General features: G+C 43.8%; 1 protein-coding gene and 1 long non-coding RNA gene across 5 annotated transcripts in view; one reads left to right on the top strand and one right to left on the bottom strand.

Moving 5' to 3' along the window:
- CDK15 (cyclin dependent kinase 15) overlaps positions 1-27,278 on the bottom strand; it is a 76,985-nt gene that overhangs the window by 8,861 nt on the left and 40,846 nt on the right. For all 4 annotated transcript variants that reach the window (XM_057304057.1, XM_026492164.4, XM_044381272.3 and 1 more), the window contains 3 exons: positions 27,053-27,116; positions 13,082-13,130; positions 5,952-6,091 (listed from right to left, as the gene is read on the bottom strand). In XM_057304057.1, coding sequence (XP_057160040.1) covers positions 5,952-6,091; positions 13,082-13,130; positions 27,053-27,116 — 253 coding nt within the window. The remainder of the gene's footprint in view (positions 1-5,951; positions 6,092-13,081; positions 13,131-27,052; positions 27,117-27,278) is intronic.
- Positions 425-26,738, top strand: LOC130542033 (uncharacterized). The gene is made up of 2 exons (XR_008956252.1): positions 425-476; positions 24,361-26,738. It is a non-coding gene; the product is annotated as an uncharacterized LOC130542033 (long non-coding RNA).

The raw sequence follows: 27,278 nt of genomic DNA, 5'->3' as shown, positions 1-27,278 counted from the left end.
TTAGACAGTAGAAGGTCAGACTGGGTGTCTAGACCTTGGTTCTAATCTTTGTTTTCTTACTAACTTCCCATGTGATCCTTAGTAAGCAGCAGTGTGTAGTGGGAAGAGTAGGGCTTAGGGGTCTGACTTGAAGTCAAACCTGGGCTCTCCCACTTACTAGCTGTGTGATTCTGAGCAATTTCCTTAGCCTCTCTCAGTCCCAATTTTCTAATATGTAATGTGAGGGTAATAACTCCAGCCTCACCAGTTAGTCTACCAATTGAATGAGAACTTGTATAAAGCACATACGTGCCCAATAAATGACAGCCACTATTCTTCCTGGGGTGTCAGGGATGCAATCTTTGTAATGAAGATATGGAAGAGCAAGTCTCTGAGATCCTCTCCCTCTCAAAGGGTCTCTAATTTTGTCCTTTAACTCTTTCCAGGATCTTCTCTAATGCACTGGAATCCCTTGAGGACATCTTTGAGCGTGGAAGGTGAGTGAGTGTGTTCTGGAAGACACATCCTAACTTCTTGTTTCTTACTGTACTGCTTAAGTACTGAATAATGGAGGATTTAAAAGGCTAGAGAGGGTGATCTGAATTAGGTTACAAACTCATAAAGGCAGAAAAGAGAGGTCTGGCTCATAATCTCCCTTCCTTCCCATCCCCTGAAACTTTGCCTCTAGAATGACAGAATATTCTGGCTAAATTTTGAGTAGACAATAAAAGCGAGAACAGAATAGACTTGAAATTATTAGCATATAAAGCATGAAACTGAATTTCACTAGTATGTGATAAAGAATGTTTAAATTGGGGCACACGGCTGGCTTAGTCTGTGGAGCATGCGACTCTTGATGTTGGGGTTGTGAGTTTGAGTCCTATGTTGGGGGTAGAGTTTACTTAAAAAAAAGAATGTTTAAATTATTGCAAGAAGCCATACAATAAGGAATAAAAACCATGATGGAACAGGAGTCAGGATTGTGCCACCGTTGTTAAAAAGAGGACAACCTCACTATGATGTTAGATGGTATTAAGAGGAGGATGACATTCCTCTCCCTGGATGTCCTTCCTACCCAACCATCCAGAAGCCAGCATCTTTGAAGGCCCACCCACAAAGCCATCATGGATCCCCAGAGCTGGAATTAATCTCACCTTCTTTGAATGCCCAGAGCACTTTACACTTGAACTGTGGCTGTTTATATACTTGTCTCATTTCCTTAAGGACTATAAGCTCTTTGAGGACAGACTCTTTGACTAATTCATTTTTGTATTACTCGGTATCATACTAATGATCCTCAGTAAATCTTTAATGAATGAACCGGAACAGAATTCTCCCACTACATTAGAAGTCTGAGTCTGCAGTGGGTCCGTAGTCTCAGAGATAAGCAAAATAATTGGAACAGGTCAGAATAGAATAATGGAACAAAAATGATTAAAGAGTGAGAGAAACAGAATCTACATTGGGGGGAAGGGAAGCCAAAGTAATTCAGCCTAGAGAAGTGAGCTTTGGAAAGTGATATCAAGGGATCTTCAAATATATTAAAGAGGTAATTAAAAGAAGGCCTGAAATTCTTTTATTGGAGCAAAACAAAAAATTACTCAGATGTTAATGGGGGCAATATGGATAAGGCCTGCTGAAGAGCTTCCAGAATATAGACACTAGGGTGTGATGCATGGGAGGGGGCAATGCCATGCCTTCTATGCCTGCAAGTAAGAAAGCATTTGATGATGACAGAGACTCTAGTGAGTCGTTTTTGCAAAATTACTTGTGAAACAATTATAAGCTTTCAAGTTTTAGGATTTTTTTTTTTCTTTTTCTAAGATGCTGAAACCTGTTTTAAAGGAGAAGGGGGATTTAGTCTAGGAAGGACTGGGAGAGACTCAAGTCTGGGATTTGGAAAGCAAAATGGGACCAACCCACAGAGAGAGACAGCCTTTGATGTCCTGACGATCAAGGACCATGGCTTAAGGACCAGACTCTTAAATCACGTGGCATTTACTGCCCCAGATTAAAAAAAAAAAAAAAAACAACTTCTGTGGATCAGCGTCTGTGGTTCAAAATGGCTGGCTTCCAAAATCAGTCTTAACTTTCCAAGGGTAACGTTTGGAAGTCTCCCTGCAAGAACAGAGTGGAGCCAGTTTCTAGAAAGGGCAGCTTAATGATTTTCTACTCCCCCCACCCCCAAATCATTAAACAGTGTTCCTCTCCCAGAGCCCAAGTTCATGCTGAGGGCAAAGGGAATTAAACGAAGAAGCGGAGCCTGCAGCTAAGATGAGAGAGTTGCCAAGGACCTAATTTTAGGTTCTCGCTGCCCCAGCTGACATTCTGCGCTGCTGGCTCAGCCATGAGGACCACAAGTGTGGTTGCGAGCCGGTGACCGACACGGGAGAGCATCCCCCTGGCCATCTGCAAAAGCAATTAGTTTGCTGTTGGGTGTGTTTTGAAAGAGACTACCACTAATTTCTCCATCAACACATGTTTCTTCAGGTGTTCAGGAGTCAATAAGGGAAAATGTCAGTGCTTGGCTGAAGTTCCCACATGCTTGCTGTTCTAATATTCATGCTTCTCCACTTCAGAGTGTGCTCCAAAAGGGAGCTAACCTTGGAAACCTTGGGGTTTTCATGGCGAGTACCTCCCTGCTTCCTCTGGCCGTGAGCTTACTGCCACCACCTAGGGAAAGTCTCAGCTTTGGCTAAATATCCATGCGTACAGGGGATCAATTCCTGCCCATCATGGGGAATTTCTCTGCCACTCTTGCACTGGGATTTAGGCTGTCCCTCCACTCTTCACATATTTTCCAGCCACAGGTTTCATGCTCAGATTGTCTTCTTCAGAGGGCAGACAATAAAAGCTGGCATCTCTCAGATCAAAGGGGAAACGGAATATATTTTAAAGTGACAACTTTGTTATCCTACAACCAGAATAATAAAATGATATAAATATAAGCTCCTAAATGCTTCCATCCTGAAATGCCACCAGAGAGCAAAATCTCCTGCATAATTATGGCAAGGAAACTCTCTTTACAAACCACTCACAAGAGCATGTCTTATTTTGGCACAATTCTTATGCCTGGGGCAGCCCACCAGGGAGACAGAGATTGTGCGTCCCTGCAGGTTGGGAACCGTGATAACTGTCTGGTGCTCTCTCTCTGCAAAGGAGGCTCTTAATAAAGGCTAATTGCCACGGGCAATGAAAAAGGAGGCTGGCACTGCCAGGCCAAGGGAGCGTACCCTTAGTAGACATGTCCTTGGTAAGGGCTGCTGCTGTCAAGGTGTGCAACTGGCCCCAGCTGCTCTCGATTCCTCTGTTTCTCTCCTATTTTCCTGGTGGCTTTGCTTTCCCTGTCTGCTTGTCCCACGTCCTATCTGTTGGTCTGTCTCTCTGCTGATTTCTGCAACCCCTCCCACATGCACACATACATACACACGCCCGGTCCCCACCACCCCCTTCCCTGTCTCTTGGTGCTGGCCCTTTCATCTTCTCCCTCAGGGATTCGAGATGTCGCTGCAGGAAGTGCTTGTCGGCCGAGGCGGCAGCAGCAGAGCCCTGTGGCTTTGACAAACCTCATTTAATTGGGAGGAAGCCAGGAGAATTTGAAAGAACTGAAACATCCATGAAACTCCTTTTATCAGGCATAATTTAAACTCTGCATGGAAAAACCCCTATATGTATAAAGAAAAGTCAACTTCCCTCCTGCTGTGAGCACTCCTCTGCTCCCCCCCAGTGCAGGCAGGCTCCTGCAAGATTCCATCTTTTCATTTTTCTAAAAGTGTCAAAGTAGATTTGGGCTCTGTGGCTGGGTGAACAGAGAAGGAATACAGATAGGTCTCTCTCTTACACCCGCACATGGGTGTGCGTGCTCGCACGCACGCACACACACACACACGCAGCAGATCCCCTCTGTTGGTGGCTCTGCTTCAGATGGCATCAAAACCCAAGTTTCTAACAACGCATCAGTTTGGACAGTAGCTGTTGCTTGCTAGTTACTTTTTATCAGGGCAAAGCTTGTGCCCAGGACATTTTGAAGGTCCCCAGTGGTTCTCAGTATGTAGAATAATAGATCTGGAGGAGGGCCAATGAGGGAAGTCTCGCTGAGTGGAGAGAAGGGAGTGTGAGTGTGTAAGAGTGTGAGTGTGAGTATGCATGTGCGCGTGCACTCCTGAACATGGGTGTTTGCCTGAAGTGGTAGTTAGAAGTCCCAGGCCCAAGAGAAGAAAGCTTAAGAGGGATCTAGGGGCTTAGACTGGGAACAGTGTATTGGGATGGGAATAGGGGAGAAGATGGGGGTACAGTGGGAGTTAGGGTACTGGAAAGGGAGTAAGAATTGTAGGTTGCCTGGAATGTCTTTTGTTCCACCCATATGCCAAACAGCGCCCCTCCCCTCCTTCCAAATTCCAATCCAGATTCACCTCTAGTCCAAACTCTCTCATTTGAGTTATTCTAGTTCCTCCCAAGAATTGCCTTGAGCACACAGATATTCTGTGAACATCTGTAGCTGATTATGCACAGACTTTAGCTGTTTAGATATGATTTGTGCTAATATGTGTACAAGGGTGCCCTGTTTCCTCTTCCTCACCCCTTTTCCTCCCACGCCATAGGATCCTTGAGGTCAAGGACAAGCCTCTTTTTTCCCTCAATTTTTATAGCACTTAATATGTTCTTGACACTTAATGGCAACTTAATAAATCCTGATGACTAACTCTTCCTACAGGGTTAAGTAAGACATTAACCCCAGTTGTATGATTATAGTTATTTTTGGAGATCCTAAATAACTCATTTTAATAATAAAATGCCTCAAGAAGTCCCAAACTCAGAGCTTTGGGCTGTGGCAGGACAATGTCCTAGATACAGTGGAGCTATGTTTGCAGACCCTGGAGGCTTTGGCCAGACTGTATGTCCAGGCCTCTTGGGCAGCAGCTCCTCACTCTGTCCTGATTGTCACCCCACATGCCATCTCAGGTCCCTCTTCCCAGTCTGAGCCCCTACAACTTCTGTTTAGCTTTCTTTTCTCCCACTTAGGGCTTCTAAAAATTGTTTTCAGGGACCCCTGCATGGCTCAGTTGGTTAAGCGTCTGCTTTCAGTTCAGGTCATGATCCCAGGGCCTTGGGATCGAGTCCCACATCGGGCTCCCTGCTCAGTGGGGAGCCTGCTTTTCCCTCTGCCTGCTGATCCCTCTGCTTGTGCTCTCTCGCTCTCTTTGACAAATAAATAAATAAAATCTTTAAAAAAATTGTTTTTAGTTGCATAGTGATTGTTTCCAAAGAAACCCCACCTAAGGATGGTCCCCCCGAACAGCCAGGCCATGACCACACTGCCCACATCCTCTGCCTAGCCCTTCCTGGCCACATTCTGAGAAACATGAGGAGAGCTCCAGCCACATGATCCCTCAGCAGATTTCAGATTTGGAGGATGACTTCAGGCCCAGGCAGCAAGGCTGAATTCAGGGTAACTTGTGTTTCCCCGTGGGCGTTGGGCCTGGGAGGACACTCCCCTCCCCCCAGCGCCCCACCAGGCACTTCCTTCAGCAGCATCAAATTACCAATCAAGGCAGGCCAGCTCTCCTCTTGTGACATCTCCATGTCACCTATCATCTTACTCTTTATGGAGAGAGAAGGGGGTTGTTGCAAACTCTGGTTTTGCTTCTCCTGGCAGATACTGGGGAAAACAAACAACTCAGAGGCGACTTTCATCTCATCCAATTTCTAAGACTGTCTATGTGAAATGTGTGGATCGTTACAAGGAGGTCTGTGTCACCTCAACCCACCAGTGCTTTAGAGTTTTAGAGACTCTCGTAGAAAACTCAGACAAGATTGGGTCCCCTCTTGCTTCTCCCAGGTAAATCGGCCCCGAAACTCATTTCTGGTTGCAAATACTACAGTTCCCCAGGGCTCAGAGAAAACACTTAGACACTGAGACTTACATGTGTGCATGTACACACACACACGCGCGCGCGCACTCCTTCACTCACCGTTGGGAAGCTGGTGCAGCTGAGATGGCAGGGCACTAAAATAGTCATGAACCAGGGCCTCCTGGGCAGAGACGCGGTCTCTAGGAAAGCCTCTCAGCATTTGGGAGGCCAGGTTTTCAGCCTCGGGAGCCCGGCCCAACCTGGAAAAGTGGAAGAGAAAAATAGTTACTCCAGAGGCCTCCCTTCTAGAAAAATAAAGGGGGAAAGAAGAAAAGTAGAGAGAAGGAGATGGCTAGAAGAGTTTCAAGTAGAATTTTCCTGGGATTAGTAAAGTTGATGGCAAGTGGAAAAATAACCCCCCACTGGAACGCTTACCTATCCTCACTATGCTCTCATTCAGCCACCAGCTCCCCACTGGCTCTGGGTACCATGTATATATACGTAAAGGACCCAGAAATATAATTATAGAAGCAGAAATGTGTAATTAAGGATACTGCTTTGAGGGACAGTGCCCACCAAGCAGAAAAGCCCAATTGGATATATGTTCCAAGGGCTGCAAGCATAGCATTCTGGAGGGGAGGAAGGGAAAGAAGTAATTTTGGAGGGTGAAGCTTGGGTGGAAAACACCCTTATTTACAGTGTTTCTGAAGCTCAGCCCCCACAGTATTACCTAAGAAGTGCTCTTGGTTCCCCCTGAGATGCGGCAAAGAGAGAGATAACTAAGTGCCCAAATTATAGTAAGGACAAATCCTCAAGTTGACCTGTGTTGAGTTGTAAATTTGGAGATGAGCAAATCTGTTAGTTGAACAACTACCATGTGCTAGTAGGTGATTGGCTCTGGAAGACACAAAGAAGACTGTGCCTTCTGACAGCTTAGTCTAGGGGAGGAGTCGGACACTAAATCATCATAGAGACGCATAAATACCTGTGCAGAAAAGGCCCAGATATCTGACTTAGAGTGGGAAGAGCTGGTCAGGGAAGGCTTCCCTGAGGAAGAAGCATTTGAGCTGAGTGTTGAGGGCAGGGGAGAGGCAGGTAGTGCAGGTTGAGATCTGTGTGTTCAAAAAGACCCCGGGGATGAGGGGAGAAGAGTGAATTTAAGGAGAGGAGGAAAGGCCAGTTGGCTGGCCTAGGACCAAGGGAGAGAGGGGACGGATATGAAGCTGGGAGGGTGGCAGGGGCTGATCCTGCTGGACTCGTGAGTCTTAATTTTCCTATTTACTTATAATGCTTGAAAGTTTTTGCTAATCTAGTGCCAATCATTTAAGTACATCCATCCTAGAGCCCACAGTCAGGTTTACAAGTGGAAAGCCATGAGACAGAAAACTGCAGATTCCAGGAGGCAATTAACCACAGGACTGATGTCTGACATTCAGAATTAGGTTGCATGGCCACGCAAATCCCCAATTAAGCAAAAATAAATGAGCTTATTTAATGTCGAATATACATACCAACCTAAATAGACAAAGAACTGATACCCTGCCCTTCCTGGGTGCCCAGATGCAGTAATGCTGGAAATCCTGGCCCAGAGTTGTAAGTTGCCTAATTTTTGCATAAGATTTACCTAAGAAATTTTAGGTATCTGATCCCCATGACATAAAACTGTTTCTACAAACAGATAACTTTACCCTCAAACTTAGCAGTCATTGCTTCATAGACTTAAGATAGAGGAAAATTTGCAAATCCCCAGTCCTTGCCAATTTCCAGGCTAGTTAAAAGAGAAGGGAACATGGGGTGGAGGCCTGCTCATTAGCTTGAGGCCTGAGAAAAGGCCAGAGGTATTTTCTCCATCTGGGCTGTCTTGCCCAGGCACAGGTTTTCAGGGCCAATGAAAGGGGGGTTTGGAGTGGGGGAAGGTGGTGTAGATCACTAGGGCCTAATTTCAATCTGAAGGGACATTCAAGGAAAATCTTGTGAAAAAAATTTTTATATAGTCCACCCTTGCTATAGGGGGTGGGGTGAAATGTGTGCCAAAATCATGCCCTGAACCCACTCCATGAAACTCCAGGGGGTGCACGGGTGTGTAGGTGTTGATGGTGGGGGGGTGGTGATGCATCTCTCAGCTTCCACCTCCACAATCCCACCCCAGTCAATGGTTGGTTCTCTCCACACAGTCCTACACATTGGCTTACAATAATAGAATCGTTACAGAATTGCTCTGTAGACGGGAGCTGCAATCTCATTGGACAAGGAAGGCCAGGTGACCTATTTTGAACCTGTGTTAGCATGGCACACATACTTTTTGTATTTAGACTGTGGTTATGTTGGGTGGCTGGGAAAGCCAGGAAAGGAAGTAGTAGGGACTCATATAAGAAGAACTGGCTTTTCCCACCAGATGGATAAAAGAAAGGAGAGTAGGTACTGATCAGCAATATGAAGACTTCTTTTTTAGGACTTTCCTTTTCAACTAACCCAACCCTTCCCTCAAGACTGTATCAAGGCTTTTAGTGGGGCCAGCCTTTGTTCCAGTCTCATGGCTTCTAGGCTATGACTGCTACCACCCATTTCTCCTGCTCCTTCCTCTCATGGGCCAAGTGCGTGTTGATCTTCCCTGTCTAAACCACGTCTGTGCCCTCCTGAATATGAGCCTTTACTAGCAGCACTGACAGTGGGACCATCCAGTCTGGCCAAGAGTTCTGCTACCTCTTGTGATTGGCATATTGCATTCTCATTTGGGAGCTGAGAAAAGAGCTCCGGGAATGCAAATGTTGCTTCTTTGGGCACAGATGCCAATTTACTTCCATGTTTGTATCGTCTGCTTCTTTCTGCCATCTATAATCTTACTTACTATCCACTGCCTTTATTGTCACATTTCTGTAATTTGCTACCTCCTCTAACTCTTGCTAGGACAATTCTTCACTGGTTATAACCACTTTGGAAATGAAAGTTGGCATGAAAAGTGACATTAACGAAAGTTAATTTGCCTACCAGCACCTTTCCATATAGACTAGATGTTAATAAATATTATGTGTTAGAGGGAAACAAACCATCAGAGACTCTTAATGGTAGAGAACAAACTGAGGATTGATTAAGGGAGGTGGACGGGGGATGGGGTAACTGAGTGATGGGGATTAAGGAGGGCACTTGTTATGATGAGCACTGGGTGTTGTATGTAAGTGATGAACCACTGAATTCTATTCCTGAAACCAACATTACATGGTATGTTAACTAACTAAAATTTAAATTAAAAATTGAAAAAAAAAGTATGTGTTAGGCTTGTGATGTTAAATACCAAACATGCCAGGAGCATCTTGCAGAGTTAAGAGAACCCACCCATCCAATTAATGAGAGTCTGTTAGTAAAGAGAAAAATATTCTCTGATGAATCCCTCCTTCTAGTAACATTTCTAGGAGCAAGAAGTGTTCCATTGTCAACATAATACATGTTTATTGTAGAACACTTAGAAAATGTAGAGAAAGAAAATTAGAACTATCCCATCACTCTGAGATAACCCCCTTCACTTAAAGATAATCACTATTGCTTTGATGTTCAGTTTTTCTTCTTTAGTCCTTTATTTTTAAGTGGATACAAATGAGATTGTACTCTACATGCTGTTACACCCTACTTTTCCACTTGACTATCTTGATCATCTTCCCAGGACTTTGAACAGCCTTCTAGGAGATAATTTTAATAGCTACATAGCATTCTGTTATGTGGGCATACCATAATTTTCATAGTTGTTTCCTTGTTTCAAAGTTGTTTTCCTTTTTGTTAGGGGGTGAGAGGCTACCGTGAAAATCATGCTGTGACATCCTCAGTGAGAAATCTTTGTGTACCTGCACAATGATTTCCTTAGTATAAATTCTGAGAATTGAAATCCCCAGGTTGAGGGACATACAACATGTTCAGGTATTTGATTAAGAATACTAGCTAGTTGTACCAATTTCCACTTCCTCCAGCAGTCTGGGAGAGTTCCTGTCTCTGTGTCACGGAAAACAAATTCATTCCAGCAGACCTGAATTGCCACAGACTTTGTCGCTTATAAAAGTTGCTAAAAGAGGGGCGCCTGGGGGCGCCTGGGTGGCACAGCGGTTAAGCGTCTGCCTTCGGCTCAGGGCGTGATCCCGGCATTCCGGGATCGAGCCCCGCATCAGGCTCCTCTGCTATGAGCCTGCTTCTTCCTCTCCCACTCCCCCTGCTTGTGTTCCCTCTCTCGCTGGCTGTCTCTCTCTGTCGAATAAATAAATAAAATCTAAAAAAAAATCTAAAAAAAAAAAAAAGAGGGGCGCCTGGGTGGCGCAGTCTTTAAGCGTCTGCCTTTGGCTCAGGGCACGATCCCGGTGCTCCTTCTTCCTCTCCCACTCCCCGTGCTTCTGTTCCCTCTCTCGCTGGCTGTCTCTCTCTGTCAAATAAATAAATAAAATCTTAAAAAAAAAAAAAGTTGCTAAAAGAATTCAAATTGTAAATCAATCCTACTGGAAGTGCTGGGTGTGAGGACATCCACATTTAATTTTAGAAGTCCAGAGTAGAAACACAAACAAGAAAAAATGAAAATCAGGCTTTGTGGTTGCGTGAAGCTCCATCCACTGGCCATCACGAGACGCATCCACAATCTGGTGCTTCTCCAGGGCCTGAGGCAATAACCTTGATTTCCCAGCACAGCCTGGCTCTGGGTATAAAATTCCCACTGCTATGACTGCCATTTACCTTTCCAGTGGAAGGGTGTTATCTGTTTGCAGCTCAAGGCTGGTCGTTGTCAGTTCACCTGGGTTCTTTGTTCTTTTCCCTTAGATCCACAGAAAGAGGAAAACGAGCAGAGATAGTGTGGGCACTATTTGTTTTCAATTTTTCAATTTGTTTTTATTTTGAAGTAATTTTAGGTTTGCAGAAGATTTGCAGGGATAGTCCCCAGAGTTATATGTTTACCAGCTTCCCCTAACGTTAGCATTTTACATAAGCATAGTCAAATGATCAAAGCTGAGCAATTAATATTGGCACAATGCTGTTAACTAAGCTGCAGGCATTATTCAAATATCACTGTTCCCCCCCCCCCCCCAGTAATGACCTTTTTGTTGTTATTCCAGGAGAGTGGGTACTTTTTTGATATTGCCAGTTTAGGACATGGTAAAGCAGGCACCTACAATAAGAAATATATCCAACACTAGCAGGAAACAACATCAAGGAAGCTGTCCATTACCTTCCAATCGATCTGACAAGTGGGTGTGTACCTACTAGGCCCCTATCTATCTGGTCACCACCAAACCCCAGGCAATGCTCTGAGGTGTATGCATGGCCCATGCAGGGCTCTTCTGTACCTTGCAGAAATCTTGCAGAAAAGCCAGTGATACCTCAGCTCCTCTTTATCCATCACACTTGCAACCCGACTCAGTTGACAAAGTCACAGAGCCCTGTGTACCAGGTGAACCTGGGCTCCACCTTGCTTAGCCTGGTGACCGTGGCCAAGTTACTTCACTTCTTAGAATTTCAGTTTCCACCTCTTGGAACTGGGACTTTGGTTTGTGAGGAAGAAATGAAATAATACATTGCAAACATTCCACGGAGGGTTAGTTCAGTGACAGAGTCCTTCTCGGAGCCAAGAATTTTCGCGTGTGATTATCTAGACCAGTGTTGTCCAACAGAACTTTTCATGATGATGAAAATACTCCAGTTCTGCCCCATCCGATATGTTAGCCACTACTACATGTGGCTGTTGGGCCCTTGAAATGTGACTAGTGCAACTGAGCAACTAAATTTAAATTTAAATTTAAATTACTTTAAATGGCCACGTGTGGCTAGTGGCTACTGTATTAGGCAGCACGTCTCTAGATATTATCCTTGATTTGAAGATGTGAGCAAAGAGAAGCCAGAAGTCTGAGCTAAGACAAAGGTACAGCTGGGACGAGACAATGGGCAGAGGTGGTGGGTCTTGTGTGTGGTCAGAGATGCCAGAGGGATACTCAGTGAGTCCAAGTCCTGCTCAGCCTAGAAGGAAGGGCTGGTGCAGTGATAGCAGGGGGCTCTGGCACTTTCTTTGGCCCATGCAACAATGCCAACAGCAGCCTCATAGGGTATTGAGGTGGCTTGCAGGTTTGGAGTTACCATTTATTTTGGAAGCCAACAGTGAAATGAAAGAAAGCCTCAGGGCAGTGCTAATACCCAAATATCTCTAGCTGGGGTCGGGGAGCCTGACTATGCTGGCAAGAGAAAGTTTGCACATCTTGCATGAAAGGGTAAACAGCTGGTTCCGGGGGACCTGTCTCCAAAACAAGGGGGGGTTTCAGGTGACACAGTGAGCTTGCAGATAAGAGCAGAGAGCGCAGCCCTCCTGAGAAGACCTGTCCCTCCCAACAAGAGGTCCTTGGTAGCCCGCAGCTCTATATTCTGACCTCTCTGTGCTCTGATGTTCACTCTACATGGAGGCTTTTTAAAAAATGCATGAACAGTGAGCATGAAAAAAATCAAACAAAATTCGGTTGGGTTAAACCCTACCACATTTTCAGGGAAGAACAACGTTCAAACATTCAGTTAGGATCTCTCCCTTCTCCCCACCTGCGAGAGTGTGTTTTTCTTTGACATTTGAGCTGTTTCCCCTGTCTCTGACGTTTTCCTCACTGCCCTTTTTGCCTCCTCACTGAAGCAAAAAGAACAGAGCCTCGGCTAATTACTCTCAGATCAAATAATACTGGTTATTGTAATTGGTCATTGTCCGAAAACACTGAGTTCTTCTTAGCCCTGAGGTTGCCTGGCACGGCTTAGTTAGCTAACTATTCCGGGAATGTCTCTATTATCTGTTTTACTTTGTAAAAGAAACTAGGGATTTGTTGAAAGCTGGTAATAAAAGTCTGCCCTGGTCTGAGCCGAGACTGCGTGGAGAGGGCCTGGGAAAGCATGACCTCCATGAATCAAGTTGCCCCCCCCCTCCAATAGCCACTCAATGATGTTATTTGGTTTCTCTGTGTTGGAGAATAATAAACCCACTAGGTTTTCTTGCAGGCCAACACTCCCTCATTCTCAGGGCCTCGGGCATGGTCGAGGGGCACAAAACAATTTTAATGACCAAACTCACTGAAAGTAAAATGGTTCATAGAGAAAAACTAACACACTCACAGGTGGCTGGCTCTCCCAGAGGCATCTTCCTGGGCCCTATGGCCCCCAGAGATCCAGGTGCTCAGGGGCTGTGTGTTCAGCGGACTGAGGTCCAGGGGACTGAGGCCCTGCTTGAAAGAGAAATTTTCCAAGGTGGTGCTTACCTGTTCCAGACATTTTGAAGGCTTTGAGGCTTAGGCAGTGGGAACCATTCTGGAAAGCATACACAGACACGTTAAAAACCAAAAACAACCCTAAAATCCTAGTGCCAAAACATTATTAAAATTCTACATGTTCTTCTCAGTTTGGGCAAAGAGAGTTCAGGCATCAGGTAGGCAGAGTGGCCTCTTCTCACTCTGAATTTTCATGATTCTGTGAAAGGTCACTATTATGGGTTGAATTGTGTCCCCCTAAAATTGATACATCAAGGTACCTCAAAATCTGATCTTATATGGAAATAGGTCATTGCAGTTATAATTGGTTAAGATGAGGTCATGGGTGTGGGCCCTAATCTAATATGACTGGTGTCCTCATAAAAAAAAAAAAGGGAAATTTGGACACAGAGACAGACACGTATAAGAGAAACGACACAAAAGGACCCAAAGGGAAGACAGCCATCCACAAGCCAAGGAGGGGGACCCAGAACAGATGCTTCCCTCAGGGCCCCCAGAAGGGAACAACCCTGCCAACACCTCAACTTTAGATCTATCTAGCCTCCCGCACTGTGAGACCACAAATTCTGTGGCTTAAGCCACTCAGAGTGTGTGGTACTTAGTTATGGCAGCCCTAGCAAACTAATACAGTCACAATATTCACGGAAGTCAGCACACATTTATTCAACATCTACTGTGTGCAGAACATGTACCAAGTGCTGGGGAGAATACAAAAGAAACCAACAGAAACCTCCCCACGCTTGCAGAGCCCACAGTTCATTTGAGAACAAAGCATGCGTGTGTGCGCACAACACGTGAAAAGTCAGGTGATGAGCTCAAAAGTGGTAAAAGGGAATGGGACTAATTTTATATGTCACTTGCAGTAAAAATGGAAGTGAATTTTGGCTTGAATAATCCAAGGTGAATGATGATAAGATCTGTCATTTTCTTTGGAGCACTCTTTACAACACATGAATAACGGATGAACACATCTATTTCTATTATTCTTGGTATTGACACTATTTAACCCAAAATAAAACAACCATAAAAAGGGACAATTTCCTCATTTATTCAAGAAGTACTAACTGAACGCTTACTCTATGTAAGGGGGTAAGAGAAGCTGCAGGGCTATAAGCTGAAGCTCCTTATCAGATCTCTCTATTTCCTGCTCCAAATTGAGAAAAGAGTATTTCAACTCTCATTTAAAGTGATGTTTCTGCCTTTTGCTTTTCTTGGGCCTGAAATGTATGTGTTTTGTTTTTAAAAGATCTCTTCTTCCAGCTCCTATAGGAATGGAATACACCAATGCTGTTTATTTAACAAAGAATTTAATCCTAGTTAGGCAAAAAAATGATTTTGATAATACTGATATATTCATGTCTGTATATGCATTTAAAAAAGACCTGGAAGACTCTTCATCTGATAATGATAATGGTTCTGGGGTTTACCCCTTTACTTCTGTGCTTATTAAATTATTTTTTATTAAAAAAACACATTATTTTGTAAACAAACACATTATTTTGTAACTTCGAAAGTAAGTTCAATTAAAAATAGAATTTATAGTGCCAAGACTTGTAGAGTGAAAGGAGTGATCAAAGAAAGTGATTTCAGCAGAGTTTTCAAGGTCAGGTGTAATTAAATGAGAACGGCTCCGCTGGCGGTTTCATAGTCCCAAGTGGGCACAAAGGGAAGTGCTTGTATATACACCTTCTTTAGTATCTCTTCAGATGATTGTGCCTAAATTCAAATAACCAGTAAAGATAGATAAGAATATCTGGTATCTGTTTAGAATGTTTATTTCCAAACCACTTTCTGCTGCCTATTTACGGTTCCTCCCTGGCCAAAGAAAATTAAAATATTTCCTCATTCGGTCATCAACCAATTTCCAGTCAACATAATGAAATTCATTTCAGTGCTCTCCCATGTTTTGTTTTTCCCTTTCTAGAGCCCTATGCATTGTGTTTTGGGGGTCTTTAGTATTTTAAAACTATTTCCAACTTTAGCGTTGTTCTTGTGGGACGTGGATTTGGAACTGGCTGAGTCAGGGCTCCAACACTGCACCTTGGGTTCGCAACTTTGCAACTGTGGCTGCAGCTTCGCTGACACTTTAAGCAAGGTGGTTTAACCATCACCAGCCTGTTTCCTTAACCCAAGTTGGAGGTCATATTCGCCTCTCAAGGACAAAGTGATTCGTTGAATTTATTGGGATTTGTGAGATACTGAATGTAAAGTGACTGCCTCTGAACCCGAAACAAAATAAATCCAATTCTTTTCCTTCTTTTGAGAAGTGGTGGGCAATAGAAAGCCTGTGCGTTTAGGACCCTGGAGCTGGATTTTGAGCGCGTAGTGTGGCGCTTACTCGCCCTGTAACCTGGGGGTGTTGCTTGACCTCCCAGAGCCTCGGTGCATCTCCTCCTGCCTACAGAAGGGGGTGATTATAGGTCCTGCTCCATCGGGTTCTTGTGACAATCAGGATGGTAAGGGTAACGTTAGTATTTCCTCACTCTTTGCCTCTTTTCTTTCTGCCTCTTCTCTGGTCTGATGTACCATGTTTTCCTCTCTCCCCTCAGGTGTTTCTGCCTTATGCTTCTCCTTCAATAACTTGCAATTTCATTGCACTGAAATTCTAATGCACTCCGAGCTCTAGTTCTTACAAGCCCCACCTGATTTCTCCCCAGTCTTCAGCATGGGCTGGAGGTTTGCTTCTCAGCTGTGTGCTGTAGGAACACGAACATGGGCTAAGGTTCAAATCTCCCTTCGGCTTGTGAGCTCTGAGATTTGGGGGAAATTAACCTCTCTGGTTTAGTAATGCAGAAGTTTCCTAACCTGTAAAATGGGAATACTTTTCCAGTTGCTTGGGAGGATTAGATAAGATGAAGCACTTGGCATATAGTAGGGGCTCAACAAATGTTAGTCTTATTCCTTTTTCTCTTTTTTCCTTCTTGTTTTCATCTCTTACTGTGGAGAGGCAGCATGGTTAACACAGTGGTTCTCAAGCCAAGCTGCATAATTAGCCTCACCTGGGAGAGTTTTGAACCGAAAGGAACCCCTGGCTCCACCCTGCAGAGTCTGATTCAGTGAGCCTGGGGACAGCCCAGCATTGGCCTGTCGTTATGTTGTTATTATTGTTCTTAATAATCTCCAGATGTTTCTCGAGTGGCACCAAATGAGGCAGAAGGTGCTGGTCTAGCAAGTAGAGTAGGGTTGACCACTCATCAATGACTACCACACACTTTCTCTGAGGCTCATTGCCTCAAGTGAGCTAGTTGTAAAAATTCAGTTAATCAGGGTATATATAAAAATTGCAGAACATAGTGTCTGATGCATACTTATGTTTTCAAGGCGGTGAAAGAGGAAGCATGACAAAGGGAAAAATCAGTCCTCAGAAATGCTGCCATTAAAGGCTGTCCTGTAAGAGTTGACCCCAGAGGCAATAAAATGACATTGAACTTGAGGTTCCATGTCTTGCCAGACTGCGTCTCTCTTCCCCCATCTGCTTTGTAGCTACATTAGGTCAGATGGAGGGATTGATGGGTCCAGGGTACACGCAGGTTGCTGTTTGTGCTTGTTTGTGGTCGGCCCTCCCACCCTCATGCAGATAACCTGATGCTGGGTGACCTTGCCTCTCTCCCATTGATTTTTCCCAGTAGTTAAGCTGCAAGCGATCAATGAGAGAATGATCCACAGATAGGCATTTTACACAGCACCATTTCAAGAGGTGTTTGTTTCTCTGGCTTCAGGAGCCTCTCAAAGAATAGGGCTCTAGGTAGCTTATTTTCCTTCTCTTTCCCAAAAAGATGGTGAAATCAATAGACCAAATTTTTCTCCATCTTTTCCTACTGCCTTTCTTTTAAAAAGAGTTCTCATTTGAATTCAATTGGAATCTGAGGTAGGAATAGCGAAGTAAGTTGCAAAAGGAAATTTAAAAAGTCGAACATATTAATTTCTGAACTAAATGGAATAATAAAATTAAAATGAGGGCAGAAGTGTTGCTCCCATACAAAATAACACAGTCTTACTTCATAAGTGAAATAAGAAAGCTCATTTACAACAGATCCAAGTCAACAGAGATTTGCTGGTTGATTGATAAAACATCATCAGAACCATCTTGAGTCTTAGCTTAAGGTAAAACATTTTCTGGTCTCCATGGTCTTACCACAGCCACCCTAAGGTTATCTTATAATGCAGCCTACTGAATTACACCTCTGGAATGTCCCAAACACAATGCATTCTTGAGATACCATATATTTAAATAGTTGATAATGTTGTTAGCCTTATTTCACTATCTCAGGCAGTAACTTTAAAACTTCACTGCAAAACTCTGTAGGTCTTCTCCTACCCTCCTCAACCACACTCACGCCCTCACAGCCACTGACTTCCTTAGGCTTTGGCTCCAGGAGTCTAAACTTGGCTCTCCTGGGGCTTTACCAGGCTGTAGATTCTTTTTGGCCGTCATCATCAGGATGCTGAAAGCCGGTGCTCTCCTGAAGTACATTCTTTGGCATTTGAACCTGGCACGTCAACTCACATTTGTAGCTTATCACTTTTCCTACCCTGCCTCAAACTTTCTGTGGATTCTAAGAAAATACTTCATCCTCTGAATGGTCTCTGCAGAGGAAGGGGAGCCCAGGCCTTGCTCCTGGTGGGTGGGGAAGGTGAAGGGAACGGGCATAACCAGAAGTCTCTTGCTCGCCTCCCCGGGGCAGGGGGTGGGGTAAGTGCCATGTTTAACATCTGTCCACCCCCATAAATGATGTTTGAGCTATAGTGTTTGTTTTTTTTTAAAGTAATGTCTATACCCAACGTGGGGCTCGAACGTACAACCCTGAGATCAAGAGTCACACATTCTACACATTGAAGCGGGCAGGTGCCCCGAGCTATAGCTTGATCATGCCATTTGGTGTGTATGGTGTTTGATGATGCATCAGGTGACAACATTTACCACTTCCCTGTGGTCTCCACAAATGTTTAAGGGCTGCACGTGTGCTCAGCACTGGGCTGACATAGACATAGTATTGCCTGTCCCCCAACGAGCTTATGACCATAGATTTTCATGGTGTTATGATTACTATCATCTTCTGGTCTTCTCCAGCCCCTCTGGCTCTTCCTGCTCAGCCTCCAAAGACCCCTCTCCCTCTGCCTGACCCTTCAGGACTGGTGCTCCAGAGTTCTATCCCAGTCTTCTTTCTCCTCACATTCTCCTTTGGGTAACTGAATTCACACGGGGGCTTCAAATACTTCTTTAATCAGCTTATTTCCAATTTTGTATTTTTACACTGGACTCTTATAATCAAGAGCTTGTATTTCTGATTGCTTTTTAGATGTCTTCTTTTGGTGGTCCCATAGATATCGTAATCTCAAAATGTTCCAATCGTACATTCATTACTTTCCCCATAAATCTGTTCCTTCCCCCTTTCTTTTCTGTGCCCGTGAATGGGCCTCCCATTCACCCACTGGAGATCCATCAGTTTCTCCCTCACAACTCGAATCCTATCAGTTACACCCTCCCCTTGACTCTACCACCTGGATGCTTCTTAGATCTGTCCCCTCCATTCCTTCTCCATTGCCACTTCTCTAGTTGAACTTAATATTCATCTTCTAGAATCTAAATCATGGCCCCATTGCTTCTGATCCCCTTGCTGTGTACCTGCTGTCTTAGGGTTTGAGTGTGCTGTGCATCAGGCAGACGGACTTGGGTTCAGATACACCGCCAATTTAATTCTACATATAGTATTCCAAACAATTTTTAAATTTAAATCCTGCCATATCACTTCCCTGTTAAAAATTATCCAATGCCTTCTCTTTGCTTATTGGTCGAAGTCCAAATCCTTAGGCTGACTGCAAAGCACTTCCCAATCTGGTTCCCATCTACCCTTCCAGGTTAATCACCAGCAATGTACCACCACAAAGGTAACATTCTAGCTTCCTTGAGCAATTTACCTGCTTGGTATAAAATCAAATAAACGCGCTTTCTTTTTCCTTTGTGTCAAGTTTCTTTGTCTGGAATGTCTTCCCCCTCTTGCTCACCTGGAGAAAGCCCACTTAGTCATCTTTGAGACCCAGCTCTGTCTCTCTCAGACAGTCCCTAAATTTCCCAGACAAACTAAGGAGGCTTTTTTCCTAGTGTTCCCAGAGGTCCCCAAGGGATGCTGCTATAATAATACTTTCCAAGTTGTATTATTTATATTTTTCCCCTCGAGACTGTATTCTTTGAAGGCAGGTACCGATGTCTTATTTATTTTTTAATCTCCTAGTCCCTAGCACCTACTATTCATAAATATTATTAAATGAATGAAAAATTGATATTATCCTGGATACAAAATAAAAGTGAGATAAATTTACTAAACCATATCCTTAAAAGGTAAGAGTACCTCAAGAGAGCCTACTTAAGTGTCTTTCTCTATGCCTTACAGAGATGGGTAGAACAAGGCACTGCCATGAAGGTGGGTGGAGCCATTTCCATGATATTTGGAATCTTAAGGTCCCTTTTCTTGAACTGGAAAGGACTATAGCAGAGTTTTACTTAAAAAAATTTTTTTGTTTTACCTGCTTTCACTCATTCGCAATTCTTCCTAATCTTAACTACTTTAAGACCATCTAGTCCTCCTCAATAAAAACTAGTAACTGCCACCAAATAAATTAAAGATGAGAAAACTAAAAATAAATGTAGGAACTAGAAGAAACTATTAATGAAGATCAAAGTAGGCTGTGTATCTAAATGAATTTCACTGACTGATTTGGGGGACGGGTTAATAAAGATGTTAATAGTAACTCCCCGGGAGCTTTCGGCAGCCTTGCAGAAGTGCAACGGTAATGAGCCCAATCAGGGTTCACACATTAGCTCTGGCAAGCCAGGGCTGCTGGGTCCCAGGATGGGGATTCCACTCACATTACATTCCAAACATGTCACCAAGCTCACAGACTCTAAAACCAAGTCTAGTTAGAAGGACATAATCATTTGGAAATGAACTTGGAGAGTTCATTTTTAGCTGTCTAGGGCATTGTTTTATTAAAATATCATCCTATTTGCCCTTTGGTAGCTGGAAAGTAAGGTGGAATACAGCTGTGAGCATCACCTTGAAATCCAACAGGTCTAGATATTCCGGAGCACCCCCTTTCTGGCTAGGTGACCCTAGGCAAGACACATCCCTTCCTGAGCCTCAGTGCTCTCAGCTGAAAAGTAGGGATGAAAACACTGCCCCTATCTGATAGGACTGTTGTGAAATCAAAGTAAAATAATGTAGGTAAAGTGCCTAACTCAAGCTAGTGCTCAATAAACAGTAGTTATTATTATCCAGAAATAAGGTGACTAATAACTTACATGTACTTTCTTGGCCAAGTGGGCAGAACAAGGATTATTAGAGACCTAGAGTGTGTGATTAGAAGTAGAATTGCACGTTTTCTAACTCCTGGTCCCTGATTTCGTTTAACAAATATGTATTGACTCACTACTATGTGCCAGCTAGGAGGTATGTATAAATTACTAGAAACCCTAGAAGTGGTCAAGTTTGCTCTGTAGAAATCTTTAGCATTCTTTCTACCATACACGCATGGGGTGAAATCAACAAAGATACCACTGATGGCTTCTGTGATTTAGTAGATTTTACTGGCCACTCATTATGTAGCATGTAGACACTAAGGGTTCTGCCAGGGAAGAGCCCATGTCATAGTGGGCAGTCTTCTGCAGCATTTTAAGCGGGGGTGGGGGGAGGTGCAGAGTGGAGCCTTCACCAGAAGAGACAGCCTTAACAGGTGCTCACACTGACTTGGGTAGAAATTTGAAAACTGAGGATCAGCTCTTAGGGACTGAGAATTCAGGTAAGGTTTAGGCCCAACAATCTAACACAGAAGTCAGTTTTGGCGCGGGGAGGCGCGCCTAACATCTAGAGGGAAGTCGAGAATTCTAAGGGAGCTAAACACTAAAAAGAGGCATAACTTCATGGGGTGCCTGGGTGGCTCAGTCAGTTAAAGCGTCTGACTGGTTTCGGCTCAGGTCATGATCTCATGGGTGGGGAGAGCTCTGTGCTCAGCGGGGATTCTGCTTGAAGATTCTCTCCCTGTGCCCCTCCTTCTGCTCTCTCTCTCTCTCTCAAATAAGTAAATAAACCTTAAGAAAAAACAAAAAACAAAAACCAGGCATAACTTCAATTCTCACACACCTGCATTGAGTCGAAACCCTGGCAAGTCATCAGACCACTGAATGAATTTCCATACTGGGTAAAATCATGGGGACTAACTTATTGTGTACACCTGCTGGAAGTTAGGAACCATGGCAGGTAAGGTTCAATAATTTCACTTATTTCTCAGAACCACCCTGCAAAATGAGACAGAGGGATGCAGCATGGTTAATGGAAAGAGAACCAGGTTTGGGCGTGGACTGACTCTTCTCCAAGCTAGGAAATGCCTCTGGGTGAACCTGAGAGAAAATCTTGCTTCCTCATGCCTGACACCGCGCTCCTCTCAGCGACATGGACCCTGGCAGGCAGTAGCAAGAAGTAGCAATTACCTCTGTTCTCTGTCTGGTGCCTAAGAACACTTTTAAAATGACAGGATTGCTCCCATTTTGCAGATTAGGGAACTTCCTCAAGGGCCCCAGGTAGTAAAAGGTGGAGCTTAGACTTGCCATTTTGTGAGGTGCGGATGTCCATAATTAAAACCTCTCTTGTCGGTAGTTTTTTCCCTGTTGAGCCCACTGAATAACTCCCTCGGCTGACAGCTCATATGACACAGTGGGTGCTGATGCAGATCTAACATCGTGTCCACGGCAAACACAAAGATGTGCTCAGAATCCTTTGAGCCCAAAGCGTGGTAGCTCTTTGTCATCCCAGTAGGGACAAAGATCATTTTAGATTGCAATCATCATCTGTCCCATAGCGGTGTCAGATGAAGTGAAGCTCTCATACTGGATTTCAGTCAAAAGAAAACATTCCGTGCAAGGTGAGATTGTTATAATGTAATGTCTGTATTCCACGCCTGTTATTTCTTGCTTCCACCTGGTGGTGGAGAGTTGAAAAAGCAGACGTCCTGAAGATGACTGGGCGTCAGCAGGATCCCTCTGCCTACGGTTTCTAGTACATCTGATTCTGGGTCCCCGCAGGGCTTTTAGTGCTGCTTTTCTGCCTTTTGATTTCCACTAAGTTCCTCCAGTGGAAAATCTTTCCATGTGCAGGGTTCTTTCCCGGGGCTGAAAGAACCAGGATAATCCCGGATGCTTCCCTGCAGCTGAGCTCATGTCACAAATCAGGCATGATTTTCAGCAGATATTTCTTTAAAAGTTTGAAGGCCTCTGTGGACTCGATTCCTTTCTCAATGGGAACAAGCATCAAAGAGACAGGAATAAAATGCTTTGCACGCACATCAGGAACTAATTGCCAATTTGGCAAATGCATTGACTAATGTCATGCACTGTTATTTCTAAATCCTCTCCTGTCCTTGACCCCCAGTATCTAGATGTAAACTTGGAACCATTAGTGGAGAAGGATAAAGTCTTCTGGTGCCTCAAATGGAATTGAGAGGGATTTAAACTCAGCGCTTTTGAGTGTAGTGAAATGAACCCAGCAGTACATTAATGCTAGGATTTGAGCTCACACAGCATGAGCGCTTTCAAAACCCGTGTTTAAGGAAGCAAACAGAGCCACGGCAGACCCTTTCATTGGAGCAAAAGGAGTTGGATGAAACAATCAATGACACATTAAAAACCACAACTGGGCTGCAGTCATGTGGGCACAAAAAAAAAAGTTTTTCTTTATCACAGGATCTTTGCATCTAATGAGATGGTGACTGGACAACCTCCAGAGGAATAAGGGCTCCGTTTACTTTCAGTGAGAAACGTCTAAATATTTAGTTGGTTCTCCTAAAAGCCTTACATGATTCTGTAGCAAACTGGTCTCTAAGGTATGATCTTATTAGCTCTATATTGCCATTGGAAAATCTATTTAAAGGGAATTTGGAAAAGAAAAGAAGGAAGATATTACCACTGAAAGTACAAATGTTAGCTTATTTTTTTTTTCTCTTTCAAAATTAACTTTTTTATGTCCTCCAAATACTTAGTTTAGGACCAACACCCTGCCAGTTAATACTTTCTCTTAATTGATTCTAAATGTTTCTCCACTTCTTATATATGCTTTATTCCTGTTGGTTTTACTTAGATTTGAAGTGCTTGAGGCTCAAAAGGGGAGGGACTCCTGAGTGCATTTGGGGGGGGGGGATGGTTGGCAGGAGAGGAAGCTAAGAGGGCCAGGGACCTTTGTAAAATTGTCTATAGGGGTCCAGCCTTTAAATTCACACTACCGTCTTGTAGGAGCAGATTTTAGCCAAGACTAATATCCAGCTTCTGGGATCCTCTCTGCCATAAACCTAGCGCATCCCAGATATGGCATCAACTGGGGCTTTAACCTTTTCAGACTTTCTGATAGTAGAATCCCCTCCAGCACGTTGCTCTTTATTATTGCTTCCAATGGACTCTTATTAAGGATCACCAAAAACGTACGCCACAGCCCCCCCCCCCCCCAGAGGCCAGCACAGCCCCAGTTCACCGCCAGTTTGATTAATGTGTCTTGGCTAATTGTGTGAAAGATGGCAGGCCTTTAGCAAGTGTGACCAGTTTATTGTTCAGCCAATCACAGGCACCTCAGTTAGCATGTGAAAAGGGGGTGTTTTGCCGGGGGGAGGGTGAGTGTTCCAGCGGCTGAGTCAAAGGCGGAGCATTTTGGGGGGTCACAGAGCAACACCCACTTCTTTGAGGGGATGTTACTATGCTCTACTAAACCTGTAAACCTCTTACTCAAAGCACTTTTTTTCTCCTCCCTCTTTTTTCAAGATCTTTTTTTCCCATGGTGCAAGCAGGCAAGCCACTGGCTACTCTGCAGCTGGAGTTCACGTTCCAGGGTTTTTAATATTTCACTTTTATATTTCTGTTAGAGGATGATCCTGCTGAGAGTCTGGGAATCTGTGCTCGTCAGAACCCCCTTACTGACACTTGGATATATTGCTCTGAAAGCTATCCCAGGAGAAAAGATTAAACAAAAAAAGCCTACTTTTCAAAGCCTACTTCTCAATCTGCCCACATCAAAATAAGACAACTGGTCCTTTGAAGTAGAGGACACAGAGTTCTCAGCTAGCTTGCTTAAAATGGGGGGGGGGGGGGTAGGAGGGAAGGAAAGAGGAAGGAAGGAAGGAAGGAAGGAAGGAAGGAAGGAAAGAAAGAAAGAAAGAAAGAAAGAAAGAAAGAAAGAAAGAAAGAAAAAGGAAGCCTAGTGTCTAAAATTGTGTACCTCTTTTCCCTTGCCCAGATTTAATCAGATACAAGAGTCCGAATTGATGGCTGGAAAACCTACAACCCTGCTCATCAGTGCCCCAAGAAAACAGGTAATTGGCCAGAGAAACCTGTCCAGGTGGGTCAGCACCAGGTGTTTTTTTAGGCCTGTACAAATAGGAACTGTGTTCCCCTCCTAGACATAGTCCAGACAAGGCCTGGGAAATGGTGGAGTAGGCATAGATGGACACTGGATGGTTCTCCCAAGTTTTGACCTCTCGGCTCCCTCTAATTAGTATATGGCTAAATTCAAAGTTTGAGAACTCTTACTGCTACTGAATGAAAAGGAAAGGAATGGAAGTCTCATCCGGAATGGTGTTACTGCTCTCCCCTGTGATATTTTTCTGGCTCCCATCCCCTCTTCTTTTCTCTTAATCCCTGGAGTTCAAGTGTGTGGAAGCAGCAGCAGCAGCTCAGTGATGGGGGTGGGTGGAGGGTGGTTCAAAGGGACTTTTCGATTGACATAAGGGGATGGTCCTGGAACACAGGTGATGACCCTTTTAAAACATAGTTCTTACGATTGAGTTATCGGTAGTACTGACCCCATGCTGAAGATATGCTGGACTTCTAAGATTCACAGATACAGAGTTAGACACCTTCATTGTAGCTAAGGATGGGTTACAACTCCCTTCCTTTCAAAAGCTTAGCTTGACCCACAGCTACACACTGCCCAAACCCACAGAAGTGGGGCTCACAAATGATCATTTCCCCCCGCCCCCCAATAAGGAGAGCTGGTGAAAGAGTGTGGATGAATGAATACAAACCCAAGCTCTCAGAGATTGAAGAATGTACCAGATCCGTCTGTGCAGACCCAACACATAATATATTGCCTGGCAGATAGTAGGTGTTCAAAATTTTTTTACTTATTTGAATTAAATTGAATCCCTACTAGAAAAACAATGCAAAGTATGAACCCTATTGATGTTGGGCCTGGAGAATTCTCTTCATAAATAAAAAATTGCACATTACTTTGAAATGACAGCAAAATGAAAAATGCAACATATTTCTCGCTGTTTTATTGGGACCCAGTTATCTTATTTAGTACAGAATCTGGCAGGGAAGCATTTTGAACAAGTTTCTATCATTATTGTTCTCACCAAGGCATTCTCTGTTAAGGATCACTGCTTATTTGCCTGAACCAATCTGAAACCCAAACGTTTGACGTTTGGAGGAATAGCATATGCTCACCATGGCAGATTTGTATGGACACCATCCAAATTTTTTTCTACAACCCATCTGTGGCCCTAAACTTCTGCTTGCATCCATGGTAGGAATCTGAGGTATGGATAGGCAGGGTGCAAAAATAGAACCAGGTTCTTCTAGAGATCATGGCAGCTGGAGATGGAACTATTACAGACTAGACCATGGTCTCCACAAGAAGCCTGTTCCTTCTTCTGTTTCAGACCAAAAGGAAAAGGCACTATTCCAAGCCTTGTGGCCAGAGTGGCATTTTTCTCAGGTGCTACACTTGAGCAAGACAGTTAGAAATGGTAAACTATTTGTAAATGACCCTAAGGCCATTTAGCAATGCATATATCATTCATAAGGCAGCTGAAATGACTTCAGCTTGCTGTAGGGTTTTCATAATCCTGGTCGGTTCAAGATGCCTGATCCCTATGTATAGCTGTTTGAGCAAAAGTATTTTATCCTGGAGGAAAGAAGAAGAGGAAAAAAAAAAAAATCCCTGGCCTCTTATCTCTTTTGTTATCCTGTTTAATTGCTTTTTTAATCTCCCTACAATTTCTTGCTCTCATGAGACCCTTCTAGGATAATCTCATACCACAGTTAGTAATGACAACAATTTGGGGAAAATCCATATTTAGTGATGGTTCAGTATGAGAATATAAAGACTAGAAAATCTGACTTGAATCATAATGACCCCAGTCTTGTCCTTAGCTGTACACATCTACCTCCTCTTTAATCCTGCCAACAAGAGTGCAGCTTTGGTACGGCCATCACTTGCTCCCCAGCCTCTGATACAGTCCTTCATCTTGCAGCTCATTGCTTATCTCCTCTCTTCTGTCTCAACATCCTTGATGCGACTACTGGGTAATCTGATCTCTCTGACATGGCCTTGGGACCATTTCTCAGAGACTTCCCCCCTGGGCAACACTTCCAACACTTCCAGATCCATTCCCAGGAGCCAGTCTTGGAGGACCAAATGGGTGATGACAATGACCAAGTGTTAGGTTCAGAGACAATGGATGAACTCTTCAGTAATCTAGAGACATCTTACTCTGCCTGTCCTAGGCCTAATGAGACTACTTCCCCTCTGTTGTATCGGCTTTCTTTTTATACTTTATGAGGTACAATAACATAGCAAATAAAGTCAATAAGAGTCATGGGGCTCAAAAATTGAGACCATCTTTTGAGTTTTTTTTTAGCCATTGGATATTTGGAAACGGATGTGGAATTCACGGTAATGGTCATTCCAAATTCTTATGCAGCTTGCCACTGGTGTTGTACAGAGTTGGAGAACTGATCTAACCTCAACTACTATTTCAGTGTCCTTCTCATAAAAGGATCAGCAGGGAATATATGAATCTAAAAGTTCATCCAGACCTCTCTTCACTGTCGAGTTAACAATAAAAGAAGGGCATTGTGTCTTTGTGGCAAATGTCTTTACATTGCTAATTTTCAGAGCATTCAGAAGCTCAAATCGATATTACCTGGATTGTAGTTAGGTAGCTTAGAAACTCCAGGCCAGGTATCCTCTGTAGGGACTCCCAACACCTATATAAAGCCAAAGAAAGAGAAAGAAAGATGAGGTGGGAGACATGAAGGCCAGATCGGGAGGAATAGGGAAGAATTGATTATATACATCACATCATGCTAGCTGATACACTCAAGACAGAAACTTGAGCGTTTCCTACATTTGCAGTTTCATGGGCAAAA

This window comes from Ursus arctos, unplaced genomic scaffold (genome assembly GCF_023065955.2).
Source record: "Ursus arctos isolate Adak ecotype North America unplaced genomic scaffold, UrsArc2.0 scaffold_1, whole genome shotgun sequence".
Lineage (NCBI taxonomy): Eukaryota > Metazoa > Chordata > Mammalia > Carnivora > Ursidae > Ursus > Ursus arctos.
Note: the sequence above shows the minus strand (reverse complement) of the source record. Positions and strands in the feature narration are given on the sequence as shown.